The following is a 23452-nucleotide window of genomic DNA, read 5'->3' as shown; positions in this document are numbered from 1 at the left end:
TCAATATAGCAGATATGCAAAAGAATAGAACAGAACACCATTCACAATTTGACGAGACGGGGGAGAGTCCCAGCCCCAGGTGCAACGGAATCGGCTGTTACACAACAGGCGCCGACGGGCTATTGAAGGGGTGGGGGTCCCAAAACCAACAGGTACAAATAATTTCCTGTCACAGTACGGGGGTTCTATCCCCAAACATTGTACCTCTAAATTCAGTTGAGTTTTTATTAGAATATAATATAAATGAGATTTTTACACAAAAATATTGTCGAGGGAACAAATGTTGACTTGTCTCTGCTGCAAATAAATTCAAATATTAAGGACACTGCTAGCAAGTGAATTTTTATACTGGGTTATGATGGCTAAATTCAACCCAAAAATACTCAAAAATTCACTTCTTTCGAGAAATAGACAGATGGCTTTTTGATCAATTTGAGCATATATACATCTGTCCGTGTAAGTAAATATCTGGATTTGATAAATTAAATGAATGGTGTTCGTACCGGGGTGAGTAGGTCATCTGGGTGGAAACTTTATAACGAACAGTTTGGCCAAAATTGATTAAGAATCCCCGCAAGGCTTGGTCATCTGTAGACACAGAATTGGGTGTCATGTATATGGCTGGGGGAAGTTGTCACTTACGTGAGGTCAGTGGGAAAACAAATGCTATACATTTTGTTGGAAGGGGGTGCTTATGTGCACATTTGTATAAAGTGTGGTCAAGATTATTAGATGGGAAATTGTCTTTTGTCTGTGAATGTGTTAAATAAGCTGGCTTTTCCTTTCATCCCCATCGCCGAAGTATGGCTGAAATATTGCTGACTCGGCGTTCAACATTTCATCCCCAGACAGCCTTCAAGCCAGTGGTCATCAAACAGTCCAGACTTAGCAGCAGCTTCATCATCCCAGCTTACCCCTATAGGCTCTCTCGATTTTCGATCCAGAACATATAGGAACTAGGCATCTGCTTTGGCACCATATGTGCATCACTACTCAATAAGGAATGTAGCAGAAGAAGTATTTCAAGGTTTTACTTACATGGGTTTATGTCCCAAAAATTTTATTTCGTCTGAAAATTTTCTGTCGGCTCATCAATTTCCAAGTCAGTTGCAGGAAAAAATGTTGAAGAAATACAAAACGGAAAGAAAAAGACCCCCTTTTCAGACCCAACTACATATGATATGCACCTTTCTCCAATATTGCTTGTTCCAAAGTAAATGGTGGTTGGAGAATGCTAACATATCAATCATACCCTCCACCCGTTGGCAATAACTCATTTAATGAAATATGGAGATAACGAACAGTATTCAAGCTCAAAGTCCATTTATTGATAAACATTACAGATGGGGGACAGAGCAAACACGGACTTACCAAAAATTTAAGTCACCCGGACCGGTGCAGTGTTGAATATACATCTTTTGATACAGTCGATTTCATGATAAATCATTTAATGTATGCAAATGACCAAAACTGTACAACAAAAACAATGCAAATTGGTATATTTAGGAATCTATAGTATATGTTTTGAATATTTTTCAGTCAGCTTTGTCGGTTGCAGGTCCCTCCAGCAAATTTGTGGGGCTGGTTTGGTTTCAAGCCAGGAATATAATTTGTGGGGCTGGTTTGGTTTCAAGCCATGCAGGAATGTAACAGACAACGAATGATATTGTCAGACAGTCATGTTTTCATACCCATTTTTCATTTTTTGCATTTAATTGGCAGGCTAAATCATAACATTGCTTTTAAGTACAAGAACGGGGGGAAAGTAAGGAAAATAATATTTTACGAAAACACATTATATAACTCATTCCACAATCAAAAAATTATCAATAATGATGTTGTTAGTCTGTAACTGCACATCCACCAAACACAACATTCTGGACTTGTCAAATACTTGGTATAAACTTCAATTTACTTTATTTTTTGACTGGATAAAAAGTAATAAAGATATTCACATGTAAATGAGTGAGGACATTAGAATGGTTGTGACACGATAATTAATAAAATACTCGTATCCTAGTGTAGAAGAAATTCAGGGTGGACTTAATTCGAAATATCTTTGATATGATGCAAGCATCTAAAGTTAAAGTAGGATTGCACAATTAAGAATTTCGAAATGAAATGAACTATCTTCAAAAGAATTACTAATATCAAAGAAAAAACATAAGCTTAGAAAGTTAAACTGCATATTTGATTCGATTTTCCGCAGTAAACCACGCTATCCACAATGCACCGCAAATACATGTAGACTGTTTTTCTGTAAGTACGGTATTGTTTTCTTCAGCTTGCTCAAACTTTTGTGACAACCAAACAAGAGTTCACAAATCACCGACAGATAGAAGATTAAACTTTGAAGGAGGTAGAGCAAAGTTGAAAATGAACAGGTTTTCAATAATGAATAATATACAACTGCGCTGGATCGAATGATTACACTGTCAACATATTAGTTTTATGTAAGGAGAATAACTTGTTTGTGCTTACACTATGAAATAGATTTTCGATTTTAGTTATTTTAGAAGTGTGTACATGTAGAGAGGGTTTACATGTACTTTGCACCATGCTTGCTTATTGCTGATCATTCATGTCTCCTTTATTGTGTGAAAAGGTGCAAGTGATTAATTTTTTTTTTTGCGAAATCAAAAATATACATATATACATATATATATATATATATATATATATATATATATATATATATATATATATATATATATATATATATATATATGTATATGTATATAGCGTTCTAACAAATAGAATGATCTCAGTAAGTATAAACATCCGCATCTTGAATTCAAACTGAGGAATATTACAGTGGACCTTACTGAGTAAACGCATTTCTTTGCAATACTTTCATTTTTAGACTGGGTCCAGGAAAACACTTTTTTGAATAACAAGATAACAGTACAAGAAACAAATTAGGTACAGTTAAATTCTCTAGTGTTATTTTCGCTTAAGGAAAAATCGCTGAATGACAGGGCTTTGCCATTCAATCACCTTCAGTAGACGATCGGTCATCTCACCTTTAGTAGACGATCGGTCATCCACCTTTTAATTACCGAATTGGCAGAAATTCATCCTGTGTCTTTTTCAGGACAATATACGAAGGTCATTTAATAATAATGTAAAATACAGTTTTTCATAAAAAAATGTATAATTATTTAACTTGAATTTTATAATTTTCGAAAAGATCTGTTGAAGAACTCCTACATGTAATTACAGAAATCCCCATGCTTTTTCCTATTGTCCTAGCAAGTAAATTTACTTTGAAAGTAAGCATGGTTACTACACTTAGCTGAAAACTGTATAAAAACGATCTCTACCAAGAAGATGAAGATGGGGGAGTATGTGTAAACTGTCCATCATTACATAAAAAGCTGGAGAACCCATATTAAAAATTTGATTTTGATATGTGGTAAACCCAATCTTTAACGCTGTAAAGTTTTCAGATGGATTCAGAAGTTCAAAAGTAAAAGGGGAGAGTTAAAATTTCACAGTCAAATTGATTGATGGAAATCTATAGGGACATCTAAAAATATCCATGTTATGAGCAACTTGATATTTAAAAATGCCGGATTTACATTGACAGACATTGCGAAGACACTAAACATTCCATCATCACAACATTTTATAGAGTTCTGACAAAGGAAATGAATCTAACGATAATTCTATCAGGTAGGTGCTTTATTTTTTTTACAATTGCTTAAGAGAAAAAACGCGTTAAATGTGCTAATTGTCTAGCTAAAATAATCAATTTACAACAAAAGATGATTAGATAAAGTTGGGTGATTGATGACAATACATGGGAGCACGTTTTTAGCCGAAAAGGAAATCAATATCAAAATGTGGAATCAGAGAGAAAGCTGTTGTACAATTATAATTGCAAAGAGAAGCAAAGGTTCCAAACATGTTTTATTTATTTTCTTTTTATTCAAGAGCCATGCAGTAAAACATTTACATATACTCAAAAGAAGGACGGTCAATAGTTTCTTGTATGTTTAAATGGCACTAAGGAAAGTTAGGTAGATTTCCTGCAAAGGAAGTCCAAATACTTTTCCAGTTCCCAACAACGCCGCTGCAAGATAAGAATGGAGAAATAAATGAAATTCTGAAGAAAGGAAAGATAACAGAGCTTTGCCATCCCCCATATTCGATAGATCTCGGCCATAATGAGAACTTTTTATTCCAAAAAGGCACAAAAACACTCAAAGAAAGACTACAATTTCAGATAGGTCATTAGAAATGCATTCACGAGTGTCTTTTTGGAATCTATAAAGATGTGTATGCTGAGGTGTTCTGGTCATGGGTTCTCAGACTTTTTAAAACTATCTTTAAAACGAATGTATGTATGGGTCAATCGATACATTATTTTTAGCAATGGTGAATCTAAATTCATGTACCTGTAATGTTGAGTTTAAATATCAAAGTAAAAATCAAAACGAAAATAAAAGTTCTGCTCATATTCATGATATGATATTCATCTCGAATATTTTAATTACTCTTCTTTATCCAAAGGTTTCTTATCTATATATCATTTTTTGTCTAAATTATGTTTATGATTTTAAGATTTAGTACCCCATATCTCTTTTGTTTCTTGTAAAGTGCCTAAGTTACTCGGGAAGATGTACTTAATCCCCATCAGCGATCGGAAGTCCGGAAATATTTGTCCTATCATGATAAGCGCTACTATTTAGCGTGTTAATTTCTATCTCTGTCATCAAAAGAATCACTTCAAATCTGCGACAAACCTCTTAACTCTTGCATCTAAGTGAACTTTTAAAAACAAAGACATAAAAAGGGTTACCTGTGATATAAATTACATCATATTATCAAATGGGAGTAATTAAATTCGGGTTATTTATCCACGTTATTATTGGCTAGATTAAATGAAAATACAAATTTGTTTAATTTTAGTGTCAATGTAATTATTATCATAGTGTTTCATGTGATTTTATTGATACCACAGAACAATTCTTATTATGGATAAAATATCATGAAATGTATAAAGGTGAGGAACCTTTAGGGTGGGATAGGTTTCATTTTTTTTTCTTCTGCGAAATTGAAATTATTGATATGTTTATAAATAAAGGGATATAAATTCTACAGTATAAATACCTGTTGATAAAGTGACTCTATTTTCTAACCTTTCTAAAGATTTCAAAAAGTTACATTTTGAATCTACGAATTTTAGACTAGCTGGTCTGAATTTTATTGATGTATCACAGAATTTGTTAGTTATAGAATATTATCATGATGTGTTTGGTGTGCTGAACGGGTTTGAAGGCGTAGGTGCCATTTTTTTCTTCCTCATAATATAAGTAAAGGTAATTGAAGGTTAAATATCTTTACATAAAGGTGAATATAATTTAGTGACAATTTGATTTCTATCAAAAACTTATATCACATTCGGGTCCAAAAGATATTAAAACTTGCTGCAATTGGTCTCAGTTGTAAAAATAAGCAATTTAATGTTAAAGTATATTTGTCATGAAATTGATGTTTGTATCCTGATGAAATATATAGAAACATGAAAATGAATATAAACAGCATCTTTAAAGGGTACGTGTATGTACACTCAGGGTTGTTATACTATATAATCTTTAGGGAACAATAAACTTTATCGGGCACATGCTTTATAACGCCAATAAACATAAACACAAGTGTCGGAGACCGGAAGGATGTCATGAATGCACTTAAAATAAACATTTTAAGTCTGTTTTCATCTCTTATAAACATGGGCATTAACCTGGATCTTCTCGCCTTTATTTTGATGATAGAATATGTTTCAGGTATATCGTTTATATATCTTTAGTAAAGATTATACCTACATGCTTTTATATAAATTTTAATAAATATGGAACAAATGATTTTTTTTTATTATTTTTTTTAAATATTTGTAAGCGTATTGTGTGGAATTTAGTGATTAAGCGTATACTCATGAAGAAAAAAAAATCTATGCGCGCCTTTTTTGTGTGAAAATATTTACTTTGGATGTATCTATTTATATTTAATTTTTCAACCTTAATATCAGTAATATTGAAATATTGTTATTCTTTATAACAAATAAATTGTTGACATCTTTTCATAATACAGTGGACGGATTAAAATGTCTGAAATGTAACACTGTTCAGCATGGATCTCTCTGTGGCCCTGACGCCACCTTTCTGAGAGTCAACTCTTCCATGATAGAAGAATGTCACGTGACATGTAGAGTCAGCAAAATCAAAGCACCCAATGGAAAGGAAGGTTTGATTTTCTTCATGTCCATTGTTGTGATCAAGAGTGGCTTTGAAATTAGAAACAATTTTAAATGATATCTTGTGCAAAATCTACATGTATTCTAATGCGTAAATCAATACAAGCAGAAGTCATTTTTATTTACTCAACACGTTAATTGTTTTATATCAGGATGAATTTAATATTTCCAAGTTTTACAAGTTTTACCTGAAATGGGACAGTTTAAGCCGTCTTAAGTATATAGCTTTATTAGCTTCCCATCCTGATAAAAGTCAATGCAGGGATATGTTTTCTCCATATAAAATATTTTTTTACTCCTAGAATTAAACAGTCGGAACGTTAAAAATTACATTACAGCTATTTTTTAGTCTAGAAAGTCTGTTTAATAAGGTTTGAATTCATTTATTTACCATATGTAAGGTCTTTCTTGTTTTATATGAGATTGAATATTAGTAATAATTTAAGGCTTTAAGTAGTGGGTTTGAATTTGATTTGCTCTTCCTACCACATTGTTGTGTCACAACCTTCTTATATGGTTTCCCTGATCACCCCGTGACCTATTGCTTTATGTTTGAGTCCATCGTCGTGCATCGTGTTCATTTGTCTTCTGTTTGTCGTTGCCTGTTAGTCGTAAACTTTAAATTTTTTCAGCTCTTCTCCTAATCACTGAGTCAACGGCGCATTGAGTCATTTTGAGATAAAATATACAGTTACATAAAATATGAATTTCATGGTTTCCTCCTCCGTGGGGTCTGGGGGTGAGGCCAAAACCAATAAAATGAATGCAACCGTCAAAGAAGTCATCTTCTTTACTACTGAACACTAAGCTTCTTGGCTATTGTAATAAGCATTGAGCTCTCTTCTAATTTGTGATAGTTTTGTCCCTGGTTTAGTTTTGGTGTTGGTGCTCTATATATTTTGCAGACAAACTTAATGTGTATTTTGATTATAAGGGAGCCTCTTCGAAAATTGTAAAATTTATTACCCCTACGTTACGGATTCTAATGTTTAGCTATAGCTCTAACGGTCATGTAGAGGAAAATGCATTTTTTTCAATAAATACGACCTTTCCATGTCATACTTAGTAGACAACGTAGGACTATAGATGTGATGAGCAAGCGTGCTTCTCCCCAAACTGTAATTATATGGGCCGTAAGTCAGGAGTTATGTTGTTAGGATCTGTTGATCATCTTGTGAGAATGCATTGTTATTGAACTACATTGAATTATTATTGGAATACTGAGTACTTCTCTACACCTAATATTTAGCAGACAACTAAATACATGGTTATTATGAACAAGGGTGCCTCTACTTTAATTGTGAAATTTAGGGCCCTTGATCAGGGTTTCTAGTGTGCGGGTGAGGTTCTACTGATCATCCAGTAAAATGCATTATTTGTTATTTTTTTTATCAAAGGCATCTACATGTAGCAGGCAACAAGATTTTTAATGTTTAAAGCAAACAGTTCTTTTTTTGATTGTCAGATATACTTGTAAATGGTAAATACACAGTATGTTAAAAGAGAAACAAAATTACCTCATATTTTTGTATTTAAAAACCAGGAGAGGACAGTTGATAGAAAATGTTTTAGGCTTACTCTTTGCTTTACGCTGAAGTGCTTTTGTGTTGTTAGATAATGGAGATATAATCAGAATTTGCATGTACAAGCAAGGAAGGGAATTTAATCCTTGATCTTCTTATCTCTCTCTCTCTCTCTCTCTCTCTCTCTCTCTCTCTCTCTTAGCAATTCTTACATACATGAATCATCATTTGTAACATATTTCGATATATTCTCAATAAAATAGTTGGAGAGAACCCGGGTTTTTATGGAGCCAAATTAACCCGCATTTACACTGTATAATGCCCAGGGACTACTTTTGTGTTTGCAATTGTGACGTCACTATATATTTTCATGCCTTTCCATTCTATATGATATCAGATACCTTACATTTGAAGTCACAAATACCTGTAACTAATGTTGTAAAGATGATTTATAAGATGAAACTTAGTTGAAAGCTTGCTGAGGTAGATTAGATTGTAAATTATTCAGATCATGGTAAGCGGAGTATGATGGGGCCATAGTAGGAAATCAAAGTTTTACTTTGAAATATATAAGAATTTTTTAAAATAAATTCTTCTTAGTAACCACGCGACCACAAAAATAAATAATAAATAAATATAAAAGAATACCCTGAAACAGTGTAGACTGTAAATTGCTCAGATCATGATTCCCGGGGTAGGTTGGAGCCACAATGCGGAATCAAATTTTGATATTGGAATATATATGAAAAAAAAAAATCTTCTAAAGGAAGCAATTTGATTAGTCATATTAATACAGAGGCAAACTCAGGTAGTTTCTTCAAATCATGACCCCTACACCTCCCCAGGGGTAGGATGGGTCTACATTTGACAATCAAAATTTTGCAAAGGAATATATGGGGTAAACTTCAAATCAAGAATATCTACATTAACATGGAAACATCCCAATGTAGTGTAAATTCAGATTTGCCCCCAGGGCAAGGATGGGGACACAATAGGCAATCGAAATGTTACATAAGATTATATAGGGAAATTGTTTTTTTCAAGAACAGCCATAAATCAAATAAATGTGGAAGCATCCTCAGGTGGTGTACATTCAGCAGTTTTAGTTTGAAGGCAACATTTTGCAAACGCGGCTAGGATAAGGCTGTCCGTAAAATGTCAAACTGTTCCAACTGTAGTAACTTCTCTGAACTACCAAGATATGACGTCATAATAGCATATGACGTCAAGTCACTACATACTTGAGCTGACTTGATGGGGAAAGTGTCATAACTTTTACATTCCTTTTACATGATATGTAAAGATTAAACTTTAGCGTTGTTGTTTGATTCAAGCGTCTGGATTGTTCTTTAAGCTTAAGCTGTTATCATGTTGAACATTTGCAATCTGATATCGTTATTCCTTTAACTTGTCCGATATACGTATATTCAAACAATAACAAAAATTGACTGTGAAACGCTCACCCTTACACGTCTGTGGACAGAGTTAGAATTTATAAATACTGTATATATTTGACTGGCACAAGTGATTAATTAGGATAAATTGAAGATATTCTGTGTGAATCTACTAGAGAAGTATGTCCCCTAACTGAATTTTGCTGGGGGATTGTATGTAATTTTTCCCTTTTTTGTATAAATTACGATAAAGAGTGGAAAATGCCCCCTTGTATATGGGAAAGTTGAATTTCTTGTGGAATATTTTCTCAAGAAATAAAATTCAAACTTGCCCCCAGCACTTTATAAGTACCAAAGATCACGATGAATTGACTTATGTGACAAATTTTTCTCAATAATGTTGTTTTGCACTTGTGCCGATGCGATTTTTGGTGCAACATTTAGGAATTTATAAGTGTCTGTCACGTGATCAACAAAGTCATGTGACATCAAACAAGTGCATTATTATAAATCTGATTATACTCTCATCACAAGTTGACTGTAAATTCATACATAGATTACAAATTGAAATTAAAATCTAGCTCAAAATAAAATGTACATTTTAATGCATATTGAGCCTTCGAACAGCCTTAACATAGCTGCGAATTCTATGGTCAATAAAATGAACTTGTCAGCAAATTCAATATATTATAAAGTCGAATGCTGTCTTACGTTTTTCATACTAATTGTCGGGCCATTACTGAATTATTAATGAATTGTCTACAAATTTTTCCGTTTCCGCGATCATGACAAGGAGCACATGGTGGGTCTAATTGGTCGACAGGGGATCTTTACTCCTGCATGGCACCTGATTCCATCTCTAATCCTTTTAAAGGTCCGTGTTTGCTATGCGCCCGATTTGTATTGTTTCAATGGACTTTTGAGCTTGATTAATGTTCCTTATCTCTATATTTCATTGTATATAAAATGGGCTAAATACTACAAATATTGTACCCACGCATGTTCAAATCTTGAACCCCAGGGGTACATTGGGGCCACAATGATGATCATAGTTTAACACAAGAATTAAAAAAAAAATTAAATGCCTTCTTCTAAAGAACAGTTAATCATTATTAGTCACATTTATATAGGAGCATCCTCTTGTAGTGCATATTCAATCAGTTCAAATCATGGTGACCGTCCCTGTTTAAAGGATTGGGCCACAATGAACGATCAATATTTTACAAAGAAATATACGTATATATTGAAAAAATCTGATGAGGAACAGCAGGGCTATATTGAATCAGATGACCATTGTGGTCTATGGGTCTCTTATGTTTTTAAATCATCGGTTAGAAGTACTTTTTTAACCAATATCAGTTAAAATTATAATTATAGTGTTCCTAGAAATTATTGCGATGTTCTTTTTATATTGCATTACTCTTAAATGTTGGATTAATAGCAAACAATATAATTTATACAATTTCATTATTTTATTTAATGTCAATACCCTCCCCCACCTACACACCTACATGTACACCCCCCCCAAGCTTTTTAATAATACATCAAGTTTTCATGGATAGCCTGTCGTTTATTTTATATACTTCTTGTTGACTGCTGATGTTCAAAATTACTGCTATCGAAAACAGAAAACCTATTTAAGCTATATATTAGGAAGGGATTGTTAAATCTGATGATATTTTTGTAACACCAAGTATTTCACTGTCTACTTTACATTGTGTTGTACAAACTATTAACAAAGAGGGATTCAGTTAAGGAAAAGAGTTTGTAGACCTAGTAAACTAACTAGAAAAAACGGTAAATTATTCATGAAAACTACATATAAAATAAGAAAGTAGAAAATATTGTCATTTGATCTAAAAGTTAATTCATACTATAAGTATAAATTTTTAATATTTTGAAAAAATAAATCACAGAAAAATTCTCAATAATTTCTGAAAACACCATATTCATCTTGAAAACAATATAAATCAATTAACGAGTATTGATTTTTTTCCCAACAGTTTTTCTGCGAGGCTGTTCAAATACGAGGAAAACCGGATGCGTATCACGAAACTTCACGTCATCTGGAGATAAGAGACTTCCTGGTCATCTTTGTCAGTGTAACCGTGACCTTTGCAATGCAGACTTTAATTTTGGAAGCAAGAATCATCCGTTAGTAAAGGAGCCTTTGCGAGTTCCTCTCTCAGACCAGACTTCAATCGAAACAACAAGTCTTGGAACAACAGTGTCGACACCATTTTCTTCAATGATTTTATTTTTTATCGCAAATTTGATGGAGTAACATAACATATATAACTATTTTTGCCATATTATTTATGCTGTGTCAAATATCAGTAGTATTAATTTGGTGTCAACATGAAATTACCTATTTCGAATTAAAAAGATACGAATTTCATTTCGTCTAACTTTTTACGAGCAAAAAAATTGCTGTGAAACATTTCTTTATCTCCTTTTGATATCGATATTTGAAGTTATTTAACTTGTGCAATACATGTACATACGAAACTTCTATGGTGAATTATTTTATACTTCATTTTTTTTTTTAAATTATGAGCAGTGTATATTTAATTTTCGGTAAACTGCATCATAATTCTATTGAGGAAGTTGTCTTTTACAAAACAATTGTAAGATTTATTATATTTTGACAAGACACTCATTTAAAAGGCATTCATTTAAAAGGAACATTAATGAACAAATTTATATACCAAACTTGAAAGAAATCTCACTTGTAAATCTTTTAACGTTGTCTATTAGATCGAATGCAATCTTGGAGGCCTCATTTATTTTAGAGAGACGGATGATGCGCTTTAAAAAATCTGAGGGCATCAGTCTGGGGAAAACAATATGGTCATCAATATATTTATATCGTAAAAAATGAAGATGACAAACATGCAGTGATCAATCTCATAAATCCATCACAAAATAAAGAATATATAAATCATACATAAAACGTTTCTCTGAAAACATTAAGGGTGGGATCAGGAAATTTTTGATGACTTACAAGTACACAAAATCAGGCATGATATGCATTTTTGTTTGGTGTGGGGTGGGGTGGGATTGGTGTGTTAATTTTCCATTCATTTTTAAAGCGTAGCACCTCTTTCAAGGTTTTCATACATGAGAATAATAATTATTGTTTACAATGACTATCAAGTCAGTGAAAATAATACATACATACGCAATTATGTTTTTTTTTCTGTTTGCCCTGTAGTTACCTCTTGTGACTATTGCAGGATTTAATGTAAACGAACATAAAATCTTTTCCTTAAAAATATTCATTTTTGGTCAAATATCAAGTGTATGACCTTAAAAATTTTAATTGCATATCAAAATAAAAAAAAATGAATAAAAACGTAAACGAATGAATAAATATATAAAGAGAGAAAGGAAGGTAGAAAGGAAGGAGGAAAGGAAAAGGTAAAGATTTTCTCGACAGGCTGCACTGTAAATTTTTAAAGATTGTAAAATCAAATATTTATCTAAGTATTAATTTTTTTTTTATTTATTTTTGCATAACATGAACGAAAATGTTTACTAAAGTAGCATATGAAGATAAAATAAACAGATATTTGATAAATAACACAGATTTTTTCGGCAGGCGTACTCTCAACGGACTCTAGGGCCAATATGAATTGTTATAAAAAATCAAATATCTACAGTGTATTTATAGATATGGAAATGAACTATATATTTTCTAGTCTGACTTATTTTTCTCAGTAGACGTCGGCATCAAAAAACAAATCTAACAAAAATCATATCTCACATTACCACAGCGCAGACATACATGTGGCTATCATCTTCAAAAAAAAAAATTCGAAAAATCGACCAGTGATTTTTTTAAGATACAGAATAAATAATTTCATTACAAAAAGGGCGTATATTTTAATTTGGTGTCGGAATAAGGAAATTTTATTTCATAATCACGTTACACGTAACTGATATAATCGTTAATATTGAGCTTAAAATTGATGAAATAGCTCATTAAGATATATCTACTTCGTTTCACACATTATCATATCCTATTCCTTTTGTATTTCAAGCATCAATGCCTATCATTCAATCAGGCTGAGTTAACAAGCATAATGATGCTTTGATAAAACATAATTAAACAAATACTCTTTTAATTGTGTTTATATATGTAAACAACAGTTAAAAAGAAAAGAAAATATGTCCTCTTTGTAAAGAAGGTAAAAAAGAGTAAAGATTTAAAAAAAAAAAATATGAAGCATTGCTATTCTTTAAATATAAAGAAAAAATAGACACATAGAAAACATTTTATACTATGATACTGAGAAGGGTTACAAGTTAAACAAAATTGTCAAGTAATAATTCATTGTGACAATGTTATCAATGTCTAAAACGATCAGGCAATATTATACATCAACTTGTCAATCACTTTTGAAGAAGGAAGTACATCTTATTTTCTTTAATGTCCTGATTGATTCAAATTAATATTGAATGTGCACATTAAGTTCATTAAGAATATATATATATATATATATATATATATATATATATATATATATATATATATATATATATATATATATATATATATATATATATATATATATATATATATATATATATATATATATATATATATAAAGAACAAAGAAATTCACTTTTATAAGGATATCCACTTCCGTCCCAGCCCGAGGTTGAACTACGGAATCCGTCTCCTAGCAGTACAGAAACAGCGCGCTAGACAGCTCGGACATCTAGGCAAGTCGAAAAACTAAAAATAGAATAAAAAATCACAATTCTGCAAACCTGTGACATTTCTTAGGTTTGTTTAATTTTTCATCTGATTTAGAAATAGAAAGAAGCTTATTTTAGTTCAAATATAGTCGGAAGATTATTGTCAACTACCTTGATCGTTACTACCAAAAATGTTAAATTTCGATCGTACAAAACAAAAATAACATTCTGCATCAGAATAAACCATCCGCTGAGAAAGGACATCATTACATATCATTGCATTTCAAAATAGAACCCAGGACAACATAAAACATTTGTTGTAGGTGTCATACATGTAACACTTGAAGTTTCTTCATTTCTGAAATAATTAGCAATGATCAAATGCTAAAAGAAATACATTAAGTGATCTATTTTTATGCTAGATTTACAGCATCAAAAGTTAATAAAACCACAAACCGATATCAATTAATTAAATTAAAACGTTTTAGGTTGACAGAATATTACTGTAGCAGATATATCTATTTCTTGATTTTTCCCTTACTTTCATAAGCGTTTCTTCAAGTAATCTATAGATACACCAAAGCTAAAGATTTTGGCAACAAGAACATCTGCGATTTCTCTCCCCCCCCCCCTTCTTCACCTCTTACCTTTAATTTGTGTCTACAGTATCAAACTATTGCACTCATAGCACTCTTCTTTATTCTGTTTGATTTTTTTTTCGTTGTACATGTAAGACATGTTTGCTATACTCGTCTGAAATGTGCTAAAATTATTTCACCATAGGCTTTTGAATGTTCTATATGTTATGTATATTTCATGTAATGGTGAACATTATGAGATGAGAAGACCCTCGGTCTTATCCAGGAATTCGACGTTTTCCAAATGATACTCACTGTATTCAATATTACTGACAAAATTGTACTTTTAAATATTCTGAACGAATTTTGCAATCACGCAGCGTTCTTTTACGAATAAAGCAACGGATTTCGTAAGATATGTAGAAGATCAGAAAACAGCAAACAGTTGTTCCAATCGTTATGATGACTACTCTCTTTCTTGATGTTGTAGATTTGCTTTTGTTTTTCTTACATGTCTCCGAGCCTTCATCATTTGTTGAATTGTCTAAATTAGTATAAATCTGCATTTCAAAATACGTAAACAGTATTATCCCAAAGGTCTTGAAATTTGCATTAATGTTTACCCCATTTGCCATGCGACAACTTATCTATGTGTTTATTATCTGCACTTTTCGTCCAACACTTTCATACAAAAATAGTGCAGTGACCTTGCAATCATTGAAAACATATGTCTATTTAGATTTGTCAATTTTTTGTAAAGCAATAATGATAGACAGATTGATTGATTAATTGATTGACTGTATTTTGTTTTACGTCCCATTCTAGAATTTCTCTTTCATACAGAGACGTCAACAAATACGACTAAAGGTCTTTGAATTTAGACATTTACTCTGCACCAAGGGTCACTGAGCCGTGAGGGATCTTCATCGTGCACGGACCAACCGTGACGCTGGACCTCGATATTTAAGATTTCGTCCAGAAACCCGCAACGCATTTCAACCTGCCGAGCGGTCGGCGAAGGTAAATTCACTACCAATTTCCATATCGACATAGATTTGAACCCTTGACCTTTCAACCTCTCGGAGAAAGTGCTCCATCAACTGAGCTACATGACGGTCATTTAAGATAGAAAACAATAAATAGATATATATGTGTTTAAAAAAAAACAAACATCGGAACTAACAAATCTTTTCTGTTTTATTTCATCGCATGGGTAATTATGACAGTGTTTTAATTATTTTCATCACTCTGCAATCACCTTGTCTTTACTTAAACAATATAAAAAGCATCTACAGTACCTTGAGGTGTAGGACACCCGACCCTATAATCAAAGTCTTCAGGTGAACAGTCACACCTTCCACCACATCGTAATCCAAAAGTCTTCTTTGGACACACTACAGTACAATTGTCTCCGTAATATCCATCTGGACATTCTGTGAAAGTCGATTAATCCTTACATACATATGGAAAAATATAACTTTATTGAAACGCTTCAAGGGTAAGAAAGGAGTCAGAAAAACCTTTTTATTACCTTCACATGTTTCATTAATCCTGTAATGATAGACAGGACAAAGGTCCAAACCAGCTCTGAAATTACGCGAAATGCTTCTTGAAATGCCACTCGTGTTATTCAAATTATGGTAAAAAGCTTTTGAAATATTTTCATACATAGAATAATTGTAAATATAAGTTTTAGTCTTAAAAATCTGATACTTACATGTAGAGAAAGTGAGTGGAAAATATGTCAAATACAATAGTAATGCAAAACACAACAAATAGATGTAAGAAGCTTTGATCCGACATTTTGAACATAAGAATACTTAATAAAACAGATCACAACAGGACATGATCATCTAGCGCATAGCACAAGGAAATTATTTCCTGAAAGTATGTACTTAGCCTAAAACCTTATTTTCATGTTCGTTCCGTTCTGCATAAAAGTATGTTCTTATTAGATTCAAATTTTAATGTAAAGTTGACCCCAATTGAAAATTTATAAGAGGAAAATGAAACGTTAGATGTAATCAGAGAATATTAAATAAGTAAACAAAGTTGCATTTGCATTTTTCCTTGAGAATCTAGGAACTAATTATTTTACATATTGAGCTTATGACCTGCTCATAGCCCAGAATTCTTGTGGGAACATTCTAACCATTACTATCTCACCGGTATCGTACTTATCATCAAAAGTCTATCCTCCCAGACACAGGAGAATGGTTGTGCATATCACGGTTATATATCTTATATTGATTAACTCAGTAAAATAATTGTTTTTCTTTCTTTCCTTTTTTTGCATTCTCAGTAGGAGTTAGATGAACTCTTTTAGTCGGAAAGTAATTCAAACAAGTAACTATTTTAACAAGTTATTATCGACCTAATCATTGACGTTTTAATTTATAGTGTTTAAATTTTCGAATCTATCATAGACTTTAATCAATCAAGAACAATAAAAATACATAAATAAAATGGGAAAATATTACTAAAGGATAATTACTTCGCACTCGTGAAAATATTTTTAAAAAATCCTGTCCCAATCGTAAAATAAATTCCATATTCATCTACAAAACATTGTTGATTGATTGATTGATTGTATGTTGTTTTACGTCCCATTCGAGAATTTTTCACTCATATAGAGACGTCACCTTATACCGGTGAAGGGCTTCAAATTTTGACCTTTACTCGGCACTCAGGGCCATTGAGCAGTGAGGGATCTTTATCGTGCCAACGCCTGCCGTGACACGGGGCCTCGGTTTTTAAGGTCTCATCCGAAGGACCCGCAACTTTCACTTCAAAGTGCCGAGCGCATGGCGAAGGAACAGTTGCTACCCATTTTTTATCGACTTGGGTCTGTCGCGGCCGAGATTCGAACTCACGACCTCCCGATCACGGAGCAAGCGCTCTACCGACTGAGCTACCGTGAAGGGTACAAAACATTGAATTTTCTGTTTATTACATTTTCTTTGATTTTTCTATTTCCTTTTGACTCTTTCTTTTCGTAACATGGTTTCATAGGCTCCGACTTCATAGTTGAGCAGTTGAGACGTCATAACTAAGCGATTAAGTGATTGAAAAACGTTGTAAACATGGATTTTTAAGAACATATTTGGAGAAACTTTGACATTTCTAATCTCTGTCAGGATGTTTCACTACTCTCTATCTTATGACAGGCCAGGGACATTTTTTTAAACATTCTTCGTGATAGGAAGGAAAATCGAGATTACTTACTCTGAAAATACCATTTTGATACCCTTTCATACGGTGTCAGGATACATGTAACACTTTTATTTAATAAATTTCAGTATTTTACTGTTGAAAATGTAATAAGTGCTAAAACTTCATAGTTTTTAATTTTTTTTATTACAGGTAGGTCTAAAATGATTTTTTTTAAGACAATGTCCGCAATAATGTAAAACATACAAACTGGATACAAATTATATTTCAACCCGTTGGGTTGATGGCGTTTTTTGTGCACCACTTTTGTTTCCAATAAAGTTTGATGGTGTATTATATCGCATTATCGCATCTGTGTGTTGTAACAATATATTGTGGCTGGGAGACCACTGTTGTGTAATATTTTGATGACTTGCATTTCTAGTCAAGAAACAGTTTATATGTCAACAAGCTTTCCTTGATGCTGGTATGTCTCCCAGCCAAATTCTTTTGTAATTGCTTTATGGATTACATTTTTCGTCATTTAAATAAATGACAGTTTTTTTTACACTTAACATAATTATGTTCTGTTATAAATATTGGAAACAAACAGAGCTGCTATGTTGCCTTGGACTACCAATAAGGTTTTAACATAAAATAAGGTTTATTTTCAAATAAAGCAATTTATGTTAAAAATCTTGTGACTTTACTTTTCTTGATGTCAGAATGTGTTTTATCTTTCTAGTAATTGTAAACCTGGAATATAAAGCCCCCCTTTTTTCTAACTGTGATCCGTTTTTATCCGGTTCCTAAATTTTGTCAAAGCCCTTAACTGTCTCAGCCAATCAGATTGCCGCGCAATGCATCTATTTACATAATTCTTTATTAACTCGGAGTGCTGCCACAGAAAATTTGTCTGACGAAAAAGCACGCAGTACAGTTAAGGCTACACATGAAGATAATATGGTAATCAGGTCATAATGAGGTTTGACGTCATGACAGTTGCTCCGCCTTGATAGTTCCATATAAGGAAATAAAGCTCAAAAAAGCTATTTAATGAAGATTGCGAGAATTTGTAATGAATTTCTGTATTTTCAGGTTTAAATAAATAAACATTAGTGATTTTCTCTTATATAGTAACAACACGTCTTCGAAATAATTATCTTTTTATTGTGTCGTTTGGCTGCATTCGGCTTCAGCCAAGCGCTTGCACTCGGTGACACGGAATGTTGTTTACATCAAAAAACGTGGCGACAGCAGCTGAGATATGCAGTGGATAAATGCAACAATCAGGCAATCTTTAAAAAGAATAGGGATAAAATAAGAGACCTGGGCCTTGTTTATCTTTTTGATGAGAAGATGACGTTATTTCGGGAAATCATGGAAAACTGAGACGATCCGCACTACCTCCCTAGGTCCCTTTCTGTTCATTAAGGTTTGTATGTGCATAGGAAGTAACATGTAGACATACTATTCTTTACATCGATGTCAAATAATCATGAACATGTACAATAAGATGAATTATTACAGTCCGTCACAAACTGCAATGCAGTGCCTGGTGTGTATGCCCCCCCCCCCCCCAACACACACACACATACACAAAAACACACACATTATGAAAGTTGCACACTTTTAAACATGCAATGATGTTGTCCTTTGGCATACATGTACAAACATGTAACATAATATAAACACAGCACGTAATGATATCAAATAGTATAATTTAGATGCAGTCACACTTACAATGTATTTGTGAAGTCAAACTGCACAATGTACACAATGTATGTGCACTGTACATTCAAGAATATAAGACCCTATAAATTTTAATTTATACCTCTGGCAATCAAAAATATGTGAATTTTAAGATTTCAGTTTTTACCAGTGCTTCATATTTTAAATTCATCGTAGAACTTTTACTATCTGTTTCACTAGGCTGTAAATTTGTAGAATTTCTACATTAATGAAGATAAAATGTTTGAATTTTCATTTGTCTGACTAAGTCAGTCTTATATGTATTTATGTACTGTTTATATGTATAATTCTTTTGTCATTGCAGCTGTCACAGAACTGGTTAAAACTGGCATTTACATCAGCTAGAACTATCAAAATAGATGCATCAATTTCTCCACTGGGTATGATCACACTAAAGCATTTCACATTAATTTTATAGTATGCCAGTGTTAATTTTGTTTTTAAATGTTGTATAGGTGAAAGAATTAAATGTTATCTCTAGTACATTGATTTTTTTTATGTAAATTAAGTATAGCTACCAATTCTACTTTTGCAAATGTCATAGGTTTCAATTTCCCAGAAAACTTTTGTATCAAAAGTTTATTTCCATTTAATTTATGAATTTCAGAAAATATAGTATAGCATGGTTTGTTTTGTACAATGCAATGTCATTTCATTCTACAATAGTAATCATTATGTTATTCACTTATTACATACAGTCATGTATATTGTGTTGTAGCTACTCCCAAACAATTTGAACAATTCATTCAGGCAGCAAGTGTTTCCACCAATAAAATAAAAAGGTATGCTCTGTATAAGCTATAAACCATACATATTCCTAGCAAGATTGTTGAAATGTTTTGATAAGAAAAACAGTAGAGTCATGTATATGCTTTCCATGTTACTCAATGCATTGTTTTGAGTATCACGTTTTTAAAACACCAATTAACTTTCCATAATGGTATTTCATTTTGTTTTCAGAATTGATTTCATCCAGAAGAACTGTTTGAACTGTGGACTATTTTTTGTACCTGCTCAGAAATCCCTTCACAGCCTGCCTTTGAATTTGAAAAGCTGTTTGTAATTGAATAAATTTTCTAGATAAATAATACTTTGAATTTTTAACAGTACAATGGTGTGAAAGTTTGAAGGCTGTTAAGATTTGAATATCTTTACTTGAATATATTCTGACAGGCGCGTAGCTGCCTATACGCAGATGTGTACACATCGTTTTCAAATTTAAAAAATGGGAGGGGGGGGGGGGAAGAGAGAGATTTGTGAGAAGAGAAAAAATATCAATACCATCCAGCAAATATTTGTGTTTCAAATTATTTTATCTCATACTGTTTCGATTCAAATTCAAATTTTATATTACCATGTCTTTATAAAAAAAAATTGTAATGTTTTATTATTTAAATCATTGTCACAACCAAATAAAACATTTATTAATTTGTAATTCTTCTACAACACATTGATACTTTTTTTAAAGATCTTTGAGAAAATATCAACCGTTGAATGCTGTGATCCACTAGAATATGATTTGAAATATAACATTATTTTTGTTAATAATTGAAATTAATTATATTTGTTGCTGAAAGTTAAAAAAGAGTAGATGATCCTAATATATCATTTTAAAAAATATTCAGCCTCTACATGTACAATAAATTTGCACGGAAGTATTTAACTGTGTTAAAAGCAATACTAAGTACTGTGTCTTGTATTTTCTGAAGAAAATCGAAATGGCATGATTTTGAATGAAATATTTGGTAAAACCCATGAGCTTCCAGGGACTTCGCCCATGGGTCCTCATCAGGGCTTCGCCCTGGACCAACTGGGGGTCTCAAAGCGGACCCCAGCCGTTCTCTGCGTACATTTCACTTCCATTCTGGCTACGCGCCTATCTGTGTTTTTGGGTACCAACGAGATCTAAATTTCAGCATGTATATTGTGTTCACCTGTTCCTTAAGAGAGTATATGTTTCTTGATTACAAAGTTTTACTTTGATTATCTTGTTTGCACATGGATTGATAATAACTCAAAAAATGAGACTAAAGCCCCCCCCCCCCTCCCCCAATGTGATTTGTGCTACAGTACCCAAATAAGTAAAACCTGATGTAAACACTGTTTAATAATTTGTTTTTTACGTGCAAGTAAGGTATATGGTATCAAAGTAGCCAGAGGCAAACTGGTGATGGGGAGGGTGGGGGGGGGGGAGATCTGTAGAAAGGTAATTAAATACAGGAATAAGCTCCCCAATCCCTTCCTCCTGTTCTTAAAACTTTTAACGTAGTCTAGAATCCCTAAACAGTTGAAGGTTTGCTATCTACAATAATCACATATGTAAAAAAAAAAAAAAAAAAAAGAAAAGAAAAAAAAAAAAACTAAGTTTTGTCGGAGATATTTTTTCTATGTGTCTGCTTGGGGAGAATAAATATTTTATCTTTGATAGCGGCTGTCTATTCTTTATTACATATGATTGAATCTTTCAATATTTTTTATCCATGGGTATTTTCCAATTGATTTACATGATAGATGTTGCGGCAAATTTTAGGCCTATTGTTGACGAACGGAGGAAATGCGGTAGGTGTCAAATACGTCTAGTGTAGAGTATAAAAAATCGAAGATATACAAAATAAAGTAAAGTCAAGGATTTTTTTATGCATACCGATTTGATTTAATGAAATAAAGCCCAGAACAGTCCGTAAGTATTATTTGTTCAAAATTTGCGAGGTACACACACTCTATTAAGTACCACAGAGTTATCTCCCATGCTGGGTCAATGATGCGTTTGAAAACTATATTTAGAATGAATGTGTTAAGATTTCAATTTTTAATCAAAAAGTGCAAGGGCAAGGCGACAATCCAAGAGGTAGGTTTTTATTTTAAATTCTTTACTTTACTGTATAGTTTTTAAAAAGTGATGCTCATTTCTTTGTAATTCATTAGGTAATTTGAAATCTCCGATTAAATGATGAAAAATACCCTATTTTTGAATAGTGGTGTCTGTTTTCAATGAATAACTTAAATATCTCAGAAATCTGACTGAATGAGCATCAGTTTTACGATAGAATAGATACTAAGGGACACAATGAAACATTGTGCAGTTCAAATATTGTTTGCCTTGCCCTTGCACTTTTTGGTTAAATTTGACATTTCATATTTTGACCTAAAATCGGAGCTCACGTGACTGTAGAGGGTCACATGATGACAAAAAATACCGATGTTAAAAGCGATGGACAAACTCTTCATAAAGCCATTAAGATATTTCAGATAGAGTTTCATGCTAAAAAATGAGACGGTTGAACTTTAAGTGTCTCGTTTTTGGTGCCTTTTTATAGAAAATGTTGCCTTAACTGTACTGCGCAACCTCCACCTCCACTCCATCCCTCTTTATCTTTAAGTTAACAATTCACGCATCCACGCTCCGCCCACTGATAGTTACGAAAGTCACGTGGTTGCAGACTCCGACAAACTAACGTTAACAGTATGGATGCGAGTTACAGAAATCTCACGGAAAAACTTTTCAATCGGTTTGTTTGCTCACGAATTTTTAAAGAAACGTTTGTCAAAATGTCAGATATGTTTCAGAGAGATTTCAAACACAAAATTTTAGTAAGTAGAAGAATAATTTTAACCTTTACCGATCTATATCGGTACTGCATCCGACTTGAAGGTCAGTTCAACTGTCTCCGAAATTTACTGTTCTGATACATACTACAGAGTAGATCAGGGAACGTTATTAATTTTTAATGTTTAAAATAAAATTGACATTTTTGTTTGTTGTTTAGTGAGCATTAAAAGCTCAACCGCCGAGAGATTTCCCCCCCCCCCCCCCAATATTCCATGCATTCATCGTCACTGACTAGATCTAATCAAGAAAATGATATGCAATGTATTTGTGTTCATCTGTTTTGAAAGGTTGCTTATCCTATCGCTGATCCGGAAGGGAGTCAGGACTCTCCTACCCTTTGAAATTTTCAGAATTTTCAGATATATATATAATAACCTAAAAATGCATTATTTGGCCCACATCCTGTGTTTGGATATTATTTTTTGTCAAAGAATTCTGAAAGATGAAGTCACTCATTCATCACCACCCCTCCTCCCCGATCCCCA

At 32.7% G+C, this 23452-nt stretch overlaps 1 protein-coding gene and 1 long non-coding RNA gene across 2 annotated transcripts; both read left to right on the top strand.

The window, feature by feature from the left end:
- The first annotated feature begins 5722 nt into the window (after positions 1 to 5722).
- LOC133176923 (uncharacterized) lies at positions 5723 to 11556 on the top strand. Its single transcript, XM_061311983.1, has 3 exons — positions 5723 to 5789; positions 6094 to 6246; positions 11177 to 11556. The coding sequence occupies exons 1-3, from the start codon at positions 5735 to 5737 to the stop codon at positions 11455 to 11457; spliced, it is 489 nt and encodes a 162-aa protein (XP_061167967.1). The 5' UTR covers positions 5723 to 5734; the 3' UTR covers positions 11458 to 11556.
- A 7411-nt stretch (positions 11557 to 18967) lies between these two features.
- LOC133176876 (uncharacterized) lies at positions 18968 to 20355 on the top strand. Its single transcript, XR_009719576.1, has 4 exons — positions 18968 to 19040; positions 19662 to 19737; positions 20076 to 20139; positions 20318 to 20355. It is a non-coding gene; the product is annotated as an uncharacterized LOC133176876 (long non-coding RNA).
- Positions 20356 to 23452: the final 3097 nt, after the last annotated feature.

This window comes from Saccostrea echinata, unplaced genomic scaffold, assembly GCF_033153115.1.
Source record: "Saccostrea echinata isolate AGI-Se365-2 ecotype Australia unplaced genomic scaffold, CSIRO_AGI_Sech_v1 ptg000084l, whole genome shotgun sequence".
Lineage (NCBI taxonomy): Eukaryota > Metazoa > Mollusca > Bivalvia > Ostreida > Ostreidae > Saccostrea > Saccostrea echinata.
The sequence above is the reverse complement of the archived record's forward strand: the minus strand, read 5'-3'. Positions and strand labels throughout refer to the sequence as shown.